Source organism: Ailuropoda melanoleuca, chromosome X, assembly GCF_002007445.2.
Source record: "Ailuropoda melanoleuca isolate Jingjing chromosome X, ASM200744v2, whole genome shotgun sequence".
Classification (NCBI taxonomy): Eukaryota; Metazoa; Chordata; class Mammalia; order Carnivora; family Ursidae; genus Ailuropoda; species Ailuropoda melanoleuca.
In genome coordinates, this window is record NC_048238.1 from 54,150,632 (window position 1) to 54,162,839 (window position 12,208).

At 37.3% G+C, this 12,208-nt stretch overlaps 1 protein-coding gene across 1 annotated transcript in view; it reads left to right on the forward strand.

Annotated features, from left to right (window-relative positions):
* Positions 1-12,208, forward strand: part of CHIC1 (cysteine rich hydrophobic domain 1) — a 70,055-nt gene that overhangs the window by 24,371 nt on the left and 33,476 nt on the right. The window contains exon 3 of the mRNA XM_002930483.4: positions 7,063-7,218. Within this exon, the coding sequence (XP_002930529.1) occupies positions 7,063-7,218 (156 nt within the window). The remainder of the gene's footprint in view (positions 1-7,062; positions 7,219-12,208) is intronic.

The following is a 12,208-nucleotide window of genomic DNA, read 5'->3' on the forward strand; positions in this document are numbered from 1 at the left end:
CACAGCGGTTAAGCGTCTGCCTTCGGCTCAGGGCGTGATCCCGGCGTTATGGGATCGAGCCCCACATCAGGCTCTTCAGCTATGAGCCTGCTTCTTCCTCTCCCACTACCCCTGCTTGTGTTCCCTCTCTCTCTGGCTGTCTCTATCTCTGTCGAATAAATAAATAAAATCTTTAAAAAAAATAAATAAATTACAAGGGAAAACCCATAAGGCTAGGAAAACCCATAAGGCTAGCAGGAGATTTTTCAACATAAACTTTGCAAGCCAGAAAAGGAGTAGCAGGATATATTCAAAGTGCTGAATGAGAAGAATCTGCAGCCAAGAATACTCTACCCAGCTAGGCAATCATTCAGAATACAAGGAGAGATAGTTTTCCAGATAAGCAAAAACTAAAGGAGTTCATGACCATTAAACCAGCTCTGCAAGAAGTATTAAAAGGGACTCTTTGAGTAGAGAGATCAAAAGTGACAGTACAGAGGTAGGAAACACAAAGCAGTAAAAATGAACTTTTCTGCAAAAAAGTCAAGGAACTCACAAAAAAAGAACATAAAATACAATAACATGTACCTCAAAGTTGTGGGGGACAGGAGAAAAGAATGTGTTCAAACTTAAATGACCATCAAAAATATAGACTGCTATATGCAGAAAAGGTTATACACAAACCTAATGGTAACTATATATCAAAAATCATTAATAGATATGCAAAGAATAAAGAGAGAGAAATCCAAATATCATTAAAGAAAATAAGCAAAACATGAAAAAAGACAAGAAAGGCTCAGAGAAAATCTTCAGAAACAACCACAAAACAAGTAATAAGATGGCAATAAATATGTATCTATCAGTAATTACTTTGAATGTAAATGTACTAAATGCTGCAAGCAAAAGACATAGGGTAACGGAATGGATAAAAGGAAAAAGTCCTATCTATACGCTGTCTGCAAGAGGCCCATTTTAGACCTAAGGACGCCTACAGATTGAAAGTGAGAGGATTGAGAAAAATTAGGAGAAGAAAGGGAAGAAGAAGGGGGGGTAAACAGAAGGGGGAATGAACCATGAGAGACTATGGACTCTGGGAAACAAACTGTGGGCCTCAGAGGGGAGGGGGGTGGGGGAATGGGGTAGGCTGGTGATGGGTATTAAGGAGGTCATGTATTGCATGGTGCGCTGTGTGTTATACGCAAGTAATGAATCATGGAACTTTACATCAAAAACTAGGAATGTACTGTATGGTGACTAACAATATAATAAAAAAATATTTTAAAAATGCAAATGGATGTCAAAAGAAAGCCAGAATAGCAATATTTATATCAGACAAAATAGACTTTATTTTTTTAAAGATTTTATTTATTTATTTGACAGAGATAGAGACAGCCAGTGAGAGAGGGAACACAAGCAGGGGGAGCGGGAGAGGAAGAAGCAGGCTCCCAGTGGAGGAGCCTGATGTGGGGCTCGATCCCAGAATGCCGGGATCACGCCCTGAGCCAAAGGCAGACACTTAACGACTGAGCCACCCAGGCGCCCCACAAAATAGACTTTAAAACAGAGAACTGTTACAAGAGACAAAGCAGGACAATATATAATAATAAAGGGGATAATCCAACATGAAGATACAACAGTTGTAAATATGTATGCACCCAACATAGGAGCACCCAAATACCTAAAACAGTTAATAACAAACACAAAGGAACTGATCCATAATAATACAATAATAGTAAGGGACTTTAATGCCACACTTACATCAGTGGACAGATCATCTAAACAGAACATCAACAAGGAAACAAAGTCTTTGAATGACACACTGGAATAGATGGATTTAACAGATGTATTCAGAACATTCCCTCCTAGAACAGCAGCATACACATTCCATCAAATGCACATAAAAACCCTTAACAAAATAAGTTTAGAGGGAATGTACCTCAACATAATAAAGGCCACCTATGAAAAACCCACAGCTAACATCATCCTTAATGGGGAGCAAGACAAGGATGTCTACTCTTAACCACTTGTATTCAACATAGTACTGTAAGTCCTAGCTACAGCAATCAGACAACAAAAAGAAATAAAAGGCATCCAAATCAGCAAGAAAGAAGTAAAAGTTTCACTATTTGCAGATGACATGATACTATATAGAGAGAATCCTAAAGGCTACACCAAAAATTTGCTAGAACTGATAAACAAATTTAGTAAAGTCACAGGATACAAAATCAACATACAGAAATCTGCTGCATTTCTATACACTAATAATGAAGTGACAGGGAAATTAAGAAAACAGTCCCATTTACAATTGCATCCAAAATAATAAGACGCCTAAGAATAAACCTAACCAAAGAGGTGAAAGACCTGTACTCTGAACACTATGAATCACTGATGAAAGAAATTCAAGACAACACAAAGAAATGGAAAGACATTCCATGCTCATGGATTGGAAAAACAAATATTGTTAAAATTATCCTAAGCAGTCTACAGATTTAACACAATCTGCAACAGTGTTTTTTCACACCACTAGAACAAACAATCCTAAAATTTGTCTGGAACCACTAAAGACCCCGAAAAGCCAAAGCAATCTTGAAAAAGAAAAGCAAAGCTGGAGGCATCACAATTCCAGACTTCGAGTTATATTTCAAAGCCATAGTAACCAAAACAGCATGGTACTAGCATAAAAATGATGTGGAGACAAAAGAACACTTATACTCATATACTGGAATGCAAACTGGTGCAGCCACTATGGAAAACAGTATGGAAGTTCCTCAAAAAAGTTAATGATAGAACTTTATCATCCAGCAATCACGCTACTGGGTATTTACCCAAAGAATACAAAAACACTAATTCAGAGGACTATATGCACCTCGATGTTTATAGCAGCATTATTTACAATAGCCAAGGTATGGAAGCAGTATAAGTGTTCATGGATTGATGAATGGATAAAGAAAATGTGATATATAGGTATAGATACAGATATATCCACACAATGGAATATTTTTCAGCCATAAAAAGGAATGGAATATTGCCATTTGCAACAACATGGATGGAGCTAGAGAGTATATATAATGCTAAGTGAAACAAGTCTGTCAGAGAAAGACAAATACCATATGATTTCACTCATGTGTGGAATTTTACATACAAAAGAAGCAAAGGGGAAAAAATAAAACAAAGCAAGAAACAGACTGTTAATTATAGAAAACAATCTGATGGTTAAGGGGGGATGGGTGAAATAGTGATGGGAATTCAGGAGTGCACTTGTCGTGATGAGCCCAGGGTGATGTATGGAACTGTTGAATTACTCTGTTGTATACCTGAAACTAATATAACACTGTATGTTAACTTACTGGAATTAAAATGAAAAATTAAAAAACAAAATGTAGCTAATTATCCTCTCATTTATAATAGAACGTGTAGCAAGGTTGTGGATTATTAATGGTTACCTGATCAAACACCTTGCCTTCAGGTGAGACCATGCAAAAGAGAGCTTTGCTTTTCTTTCTCCAAATCTAGTCAAGAGATAGGATTCACTGGCTTCCTTTTGCAAAGCATTCTGGTTATGAGGTTCTTTTTAAGATATGATTTCCATTTCCTGTGAGATATATAAGACAAAGATTATTACTCTCATTTTATACATAGGAAACTAAAACAGAAAAATTAAATGAATTTGCCTATGATTTTTCATAGCTAATAAGTAACTAGAATCAAAATCTTCATTTATTGTCTAATATGCTTAGCCTGTTTTTTTTTTTTTAAAGATTTTATTTATTTATTTGACAGAGATAGAGACAGCCAGCGAGAGAGGGAACACAAGCAGGGGGAGTGGGAGAGGAAGAAGCAGGCTCACAGCGGAAGAGCCTGATGTGGGGCTCGATCCCATAACGCCGGGATCACGCCCTGAGCCAAAGGCAGACGCTTAACCGCTGTGCCACCCAGGCGCCCCTAATATGCTTAGCCTGTTAGCATTTTATGTTCTCCAGTTATAAGGCATGGTTCTCTGAATTTATTTTCATATTTACCCCAGGAAGTTAGTCATTTAATTGGAATTCTTCTTACTCAGTGATTGTCTTTAGGTCATATTGCCAACAATTTAGATGGAGAATTAGATTAGTTTACATACCCATGTAAAAATAGTTCTGAGCCTTGCAATTTTACAGCTATTGTTGGTTAACATATTAGGAAGAAAATCAAGTTTATGGGTTAAGCAATTAACTTTATTGGGTGGCATGAACAGTTCTAATAAAGCTGGTATAATTAATGGTTTAATCGTGATGGCACTGAATTCTTTGGTTGTGTATCTTTATAACATCTGCTAATAAATATATCTTTGTAGTATTGATTCTAAGATATGTCTCTATTAAAAGACAAAAATGTACCCAGAGCAATCTACACTTTCAATGCTATCCCGATCAAAATACCGAGGACATTTTTCAAAGAACTGGAACAAATACCTTAAATTTGTATGGAAACAGAAAAGGCCCAGAATCTCCAAGGAATTGTTGAAAAGGAAAAACAAAGCTGGGGGCATCACAATGCCGGATTTCGAGCTGTACTACAAAGCTGTGATCACAAAGACAGCATGGTACTGGCACAAAAACAGACACATCGACCAATGGAACAGAATAGAGAACCCAGAAATGGACCCTCGGCTCTTTGGGCAACTAATCTTTGATAAAGCAGGAAAAAACATCCGGTGGAAAAAAGACAGTCTCTTCAATAAATGGTGCTGGGAAAATTGGACAGCTACATGCAAAAGAATGAAACTTGACCACTCTCTCACACCATACACAAAAATAAACTCCAAATGGATGAAAGACCTCAATGTGAGACAGGAATCCATCAAAATTCTAGAGGAGAACATAGGCAACAACTTCTATGACATCGGCCAGAGCAACCTTTTTCACGACACATCGCCAAAGGCAAGAGAAATAAAAGATAAAATGAACTTATGGGACTTTATCAGGATAAAGAGCTTCTGCACAGCCAAGGAAACAGTCAAAAAAACTAAGAGACAGCCCACGGAATGGGAGAATATATTTGCAAAGGACACCACAGATAAAGGACTGGTATCCAAGATCTACAAAGAACTTCTCAAACTCAATACACGAGAAACAAATAAACAAATCATAAAATGGGCAGAAGATATGAACAGACACTTTTCCAATGAAGACATACAAATGGCTAACAGACACATGAAAAAATGTTCAAAATCATTAGCCATCAGGGAAATTCAAATCAAAACCACACTGAGATACCACCTTACGCCAGTTAGAATGGCAAAGATAGACAAGGCAAGAAACAACAATTGTTGGAGAGGATGTGGAGAAAGGGGATCCCTCCTACATTGTTGGTGGGAATGCAAGTTGGTACAGCCACTCTGGAAAACAGTGTGGAGGTCCCTTAAAAAGTTAAAAATTGAACTACCCTATGACCCAGCCATTGCACTACTGGGTGTTTACCCCAAAGATACAGACGTAGTAAAGAGAAGGGCCATATGCACCCCAATGTTCATAGCTGCATTGTCCACAATAGCCAAATCATGGAAGGAGCCGAGATGCCCTTCAACAGATGACTGGATTAAGAAGCTGTGGTCCATATATACAATGGAATATTACTCAGCTATCAGAAAGAACGAATTCTCAACATTTGCTGCAACATGGACGGCACTGGAGGAGATAATGCTAAGTGAAATAAGTCAAGCAGAGAAAGACAATTATCATATGATTTCTCTCATCTATGGAACATAAGAACTAGGAGGATCGGTAGGGGAAGAAAGGGATAAAGAAAAGGGGGGTAATCAGAAGGGGGAATGAAACATGAGAGACTATGGACTATGAGAAACAAACTGAAGACTTCAGAGGGGAGGGGGTGGGGGAATGGGATAGACTGGTGATGGGTAGTAAGGAGGGCACGTATTGCATGGTGCACTGGGTGTTATACGCAACTAATGAAGCATCAAACTTTACATCAGAATCAGGGGATGTACTGTATGGTGATTAACATAATATAATAAAATAAAATTGATAAAAAAAAAAGTAACAAATTGAATCCTCCATACAATTTTTACTTGGAAGAGTTGTAAAGCTCCATATTTTAATATACCAAACATGTTAATGGGGTTTTTATTTTATAGCAGCTTATTTTTTCTAATATTTTCATAATTTTTGCTTGCACAGCCAGATGGTGGAATTTTTTCCCGTAGATTTTACAGTCTGACAGCTTTCTAAATGAAAAGGAATAATTTTTGTGATGCAGAAATGTGATTTCACTGAAAGCAAGCTATTTTTAGGATGCCTTTGAATTGTGTAACCTTCAAGCAGAATTTTTGGTATAAATCTAATTATGCCTGTCATGCTCTTGCCTTTGAACTGACTTTGTCATTGTTTACAGAGAGGCACAAGCAGCCACTTCCAGGAATGGAGGTAGTAATTAAAATATTAAATTTGTATATTTAAAGACCTTTCAAATCTCAAAATTTACCACAGTTTTTTGAGTCCATTTTATGCTGAATATTAAGACCCTTTTTAAATGTAATCACTCCTCACTGTCTTGTTAGTGTAGCTTTTACATACAAACGATGGCAAGTATTAAAATTGTTATGCTGCAAATTTGCCAGGGAGAAAAGTTTCAAGAGTTGCCTAGTTAAAAGTAATCCAGGAATATTGCCAAAGTCTAATTTTAATTCAATTTCCTCTGGTAGTATTTGGGTTTTTATTTTTACATTATGCTTCTAGTCTTACTAGTCAGAATGATTGGAGACTATAATATTGCCTGAATAAGGAGAATATTTGGTAGAAAAACTACTTGACGGGTGTTCTTTACCACCAATTTTGTTGTCATTTTAATGCTGGTAATTTCAGAAGATTAGTTTTGAACATCAGAATAAGTTCTGTAAACATGAAATTATATTGTTTTGCTGTCTAATGTCATAAAAGAGTATGTAATACATAGAGGAAGGAAATCTATTTAGACGTGTTAAGTCCTTAAAGTGTTTGTAAAAGACAAACATTTTCTTTAGGTTTAGAGATAAATAGTGGAAGGCTGCCCACAAACTGTTAAATAAAGATTGCACCCTTGTTATAGGTGGCCCCAGAAGAATTTAAGACCAGCATTGGCCGTGTGAATGCATGTTTGAAAAAGGCTCTCCCAGTCAATGTGAAATGGCTGCTATGTGGTTGTCTCTGCTGCTGTTGCACACTGGGTTGCAGCCTGTGGCCTGTTGTTTGTCTCAACAAAAGAGTGAGTAACCATTTTATTATATAACCATAGGGCTAACACTTATTGAACACTTACATGTGCCAAATATGTTACATGGTTTTTTAAAATTCTCTTAACAGTATTAACCTCATTCTAGAGACAAGCTTGGGGACAGAGAGATAAAGTGATTTGTCCAGCCTTTATTAACACATTGTTACTTAATATGAGTTCCCATCATTTTATTTTATTATCTTTTTTGACTATTATTTTTTTAATTAGTTTCAGGGATAGAATTTAGCGATCCATCAGTTGCATTTAACATCCAGTGTTCATTTCATCAAGTGCCCTCCTTCATGCCCATCACCCAGTTATCCCTTCCCCTCACCCACCTCCCCTCTGGCAACCCTCTGTTTCCTAGAGTTCAGCATCTCTTATGGTTTGCCTCCCTCTCAATTTTGATCTTGTTTTATTTTTCCTTCCCTTCCTCTGTGTTCATTGGTTTTGTTTCTTAAGTTCCACATATGAGTGAAATCATATGATTATTGTCTTTCTCTGACTGACTCATTTTGCTTAGCATGATATCCTCTAGTTCCATCCACATCATTGCAAATGGCAAGATTTCATTCTTTTTGATGGCTGAGTAATAGTCCATTGTATATATATACCACATCTTCTTTATCCATTCATCAGTTGATGGACATTGGGCTCTTTCCATAATTTGGGTATTGTTGATAATGCTGTTACAAATATTGGGGTGCAGGTGCCCCTTCGAATCACTATGTTTGTATCCTTTGGATAGATACCTAGTAGCGCACATGCTGGGTTATAAGATAGGTCTATTTTTAACTTTTTGAGGAACCCTCCGTACTGTTTTCAACAGTGACTATACCAGCTTGCATTCCCACCAACAGTGGAAGAGGGTTCCCCTTTCTCCTCATCCTTGCCAACATCTGTTGTTTCCTGAGTTGTTAATTTTAGCCATTCTGACTGGTGTGAGGTGGTATCTCATTGTTTTTTTGATTTGTATTTCCCTGATACTGAGTGATGTTTAACATCTTTTCATGTATGTGTTGGCCATTTGTATGTCTTCATTGGAGAAATGTCTGTTCATGTCTTCTGTCCATTTCTTGACTGGATTATTTGTTTTTTGATAGTTGAATTTGATAAGTTCTTTATAGATCTTGGATACTAGTCCCTTATCTACGTCATTTGCAAATACCTTCTCTCATTCCATAGGTTGCCTTTTAGTTTGGTTGACAGTTTCCTTTGCTGTGCAGAAGCTTTTTATCTTGATGAAGTCCCAGTAGTTCATTTTTGCTTTTGTTCCCCTTGCCTTTGGAGACGTGTCTAGCAAGAAGTTGCCACGGCCAAAGTCAAAGAGATTTCTGCCTGTGCTCTCCTCTAGGATTTTGATGGATTCCACTCTCATATTTAGGTCTTTCATCCATTTTGACTTTATTTTTATGTAAGGTGTAAGAAAATGGTTCAGTTTCATTCTTCTACATGTGGCTGTCCAATTTTCCCAGCACCATTTGTTTAAGAGACTGTCTTTTTTTCCATTGGATATTCTTTCTTGCTTTGTCAAAGATTAGTTGACCATAAGGTTAAGGGTCCATTTCTGGGTTCTCTGTCCTGTTCCATTGATCTATATGTCTGTTTTTGTGCCAGTGACATACTGTCTTGATGATTACCGCTTTGTAATACAGCTTGAAGTCCTGCCTCCAGCTTTCGTTTTCTTTTTCAACATTCCTTTGGCTATTAGGGGTCTTTTCTGGTTCCATACAAAGTTTAGGATTGTTTGTTCCAGCTTTGTGAAAAAAGCTGATGGTATTTTGATAGTGATTGCATTGAATATGTAGATTGCTCTGGTTAGCATAGACATTTTAACAATACTTGTTCTTCCAATCCATGAGCATAGAAAGTTTTTCCATTTCTTGTGTCTCCCTCAATTTCTTTCATAAGTGTTCTATAGTTTTCAGCATACAGATCCTTTACCTCTTTGGTTAGGTTTATTCCTAGGTATCTTATGGTTTTTGGTGCAATTGTATATGGGATCAATTCCTTGATTTCTGTTTCTTCTGCCTCTTTGTTAGTGTATAGAAATGCAATTGACTTCTGTGCATTGATTTTACATCCTGCGACTTTGCTGAATTCCTGTATGAGTTCAAGCAATTTTTGGGTGGAGTCTTTGGGTTTTCTACATAGAGGATCATGTAGTCTGCCAAGAGTGAGAGTTTGACTTCTTTGCCGATTGGATGCCTTTTATTCTTTTATTTCTTTCTGATGTCTGATTGCTGAGGCCAGGACTTCCAGTACTATCTTGAACAACAGTGGTAAGAGTGGACATCCCTGTCATGTTCCTGGCCTTAGGGGAAAAGCTCTCAGTTTTTCCCCATTTAGGATGATACTAGGTGCGGGTCCTTCTATATGGCTTTTAGGATATTGAGGTATGTTCCTTCTATCCTTACACTACTGAGAGTTTTTATCAAGAAAGAATGCTCTAGTTTATCAAATGGTTTTCCTGCATCTGTTGAGAGGATCATATGGTTCTTGTCCTTTCTTTTATTAATGTGGTGTATCACATTGATTGATTTGCAGATGTTGAACCACCCTTGCATCCCAGGAATAAATCCCACTTGGTCCTGGTGAATAATCCTTTTAATGTACTCTTGGATCCTATTAGCTAGTATCTTGGTGAGAATTTTTGCATCCGTGTTCATCAGGGATATTGGTCTGTAATTCTCCTTTTTAGTGGGGTCTTTGTCTGGTTTTGAGTTCCCATCATTTTAAATAAATGAAATATAAATGGAGTACTGGAATAAACATAAATGTAACTAGGCTACTTAATTCTTTTTACAAAACCCAAACCTGTGATTTAAAATATTTCTAAGCAGAGCATCTGGTTCAGTTGGTTAAGCATATGCCTTCAGCTCAGGTCATCATCCCAGGGTCCTGGGATCGAGCCCTGTGTTGGGCTCCCTGCTTAGTGGGGAGTCTGCTTTTGCCTCTGCCCCTCCCTTCCACTCATGCCCTCTCTCTGGCTCTCTCTCTCAAATAAATGAATAAAATCTTTAAAAAATTAAGTATTTCTAAGCTACAACTATATGGGAGAGCTTCTTCTGCTCTGAAGAAAAGCAAAAGTGAGAGTAACCTACATAGTTGGGGGGAAATCCTACTTAGTTTTGAACATGTTGAAATAACATTATTATAACAAAACATTACTAGTTAAATAATGGATTTAAGACTATACCTTAATCTCATCTTTAAAACTTTTAGTCTTTGAAATGTTTTTATTTCCCAGTGGAAAGATTGAAGCCACCCTGTACCACATTGATGATTTCATTTAAACTTTTAAATAATAATTAGCCTACTAAACTGTCTTCAAAATCACAGTACCTTGTGCAGCTATAATTAATGGTACAGTTGTTTGAAAAAGGCCAAAGTATTCCCAAGAAGTACTCATTAATTTTCCATCTCCATCTTTCCCCTGCCCTTCTTAATGTGTACTTCAAAAAGAAAAATAATGAGACACTGCCATCTCTATGACATTTTGATGAAAAAATTAAACATTTTTTTTTATTCCCTTGGTAACTACCAGTAGGTCAAAGCTTAACTTTAAGTAAGGCTTAGTTTATTATTTGTCACAGCGTGTAGAATATTTTCAGATGGCGTTCTATAAGTTAAAAAATTGACAGCGTAAATTTCTTTCTCTAGTTGTCATATCTTTTAACAATTACAAATCAATAACTCCTATCCATCCCATTATTTTTAAAGTCTCAGTGTGAATTAATTATGATTTAGATTTTCTAGACAATTTTATTTTTTTTTAAAGATTTTATTCATTTATGTGACAGAGAGACAGCCAGCGAGAGAGGGAACACAGCAGGGGGAGTGGGAGAGGAAGAAGCAGGCTCCCAGCCGAGGAGCCCGATGTGGGACTCGATCCCGGAACCCCGGGATCACGCCCTGAGCCGAAGGCAGTCGCTTTAACGACTGCGCTACCCAGGCGCCCCTCTAGACAATTTTAATTATTTAAGAACAGAATTTTAGGTTTTACTATTATCCAGGATCTATTGTTTTTACTGATGACCCATTTACTCTATTTGTCGATGTTTTCGCCACACGGCCTAAAGTAGAGAGAAGCAATTTTTTGAATCATGCAAACTTCTGATAGAATATTCAATGGAAAATGATATTAATACTGATGCTGTGATTTCGCCCTAGCCCCTGTTACTTTGGTTAATTAATTATTCACATTGAAGGTGCATATAGCTTTCACACCTTCAGGAAGTTGAAAAAATTGTAAGTAGAACCCTTATTGGTCAGGGACCATCTGTTTTCTTAGATCACTAATCTGTCAATTTAAAAATGTTTATTTAGGAGCGCCTGGGTGGCTCCATTGGTTAAGCCTCTGTCTTCAGCTTGGGTCATGATCTCAGGGTCCTGAGATCAAGCCCCTCACTGGACTCCCTGCTCAGTGGGGAGCCTGCTTCTCCCTCTGCCTGCCACTCCCCCTGCTCATGCTCTCTCTCTTTCTCTCTGTCAAGTAAATTAATAAATAAAATCATTTTAAAAAAATAAAAAAAATTTTTAGTACAGATTTTCAAACTGTCATCCTCTGGGCCAAATCTAGACCGTTCTGTTTTTTAAACATTTGAATGAATTGCCAACATTTAAAAATTGGAATATTTAAAATAAAATTTGAGATAGCCAGCCTCTCTTAAAATTTAAACATCTGGCAATATTGGACCCACGTGCCTATATTTCTGCAGTTGGCCCTAGCTGAGTGGTGGCTTCTGCCTTTAAATAGCACATGAGGTCTCTGGTTCACCACAGAACCACCCAGCATTTACATTATCTGCCTTGATCTGGACACTTTATAGTTATGGCCCTTGATTTTGTACATGCTGTGTTGTTAACACACCAGACAGAACACTAAGCACATGTTGGTAACCTTGTGTAAGATACTGCCCTTTCTGGAGCTTCAGTTTTCCTCACTGATAAAATCAGGATAATACTACCTACTTTTTTT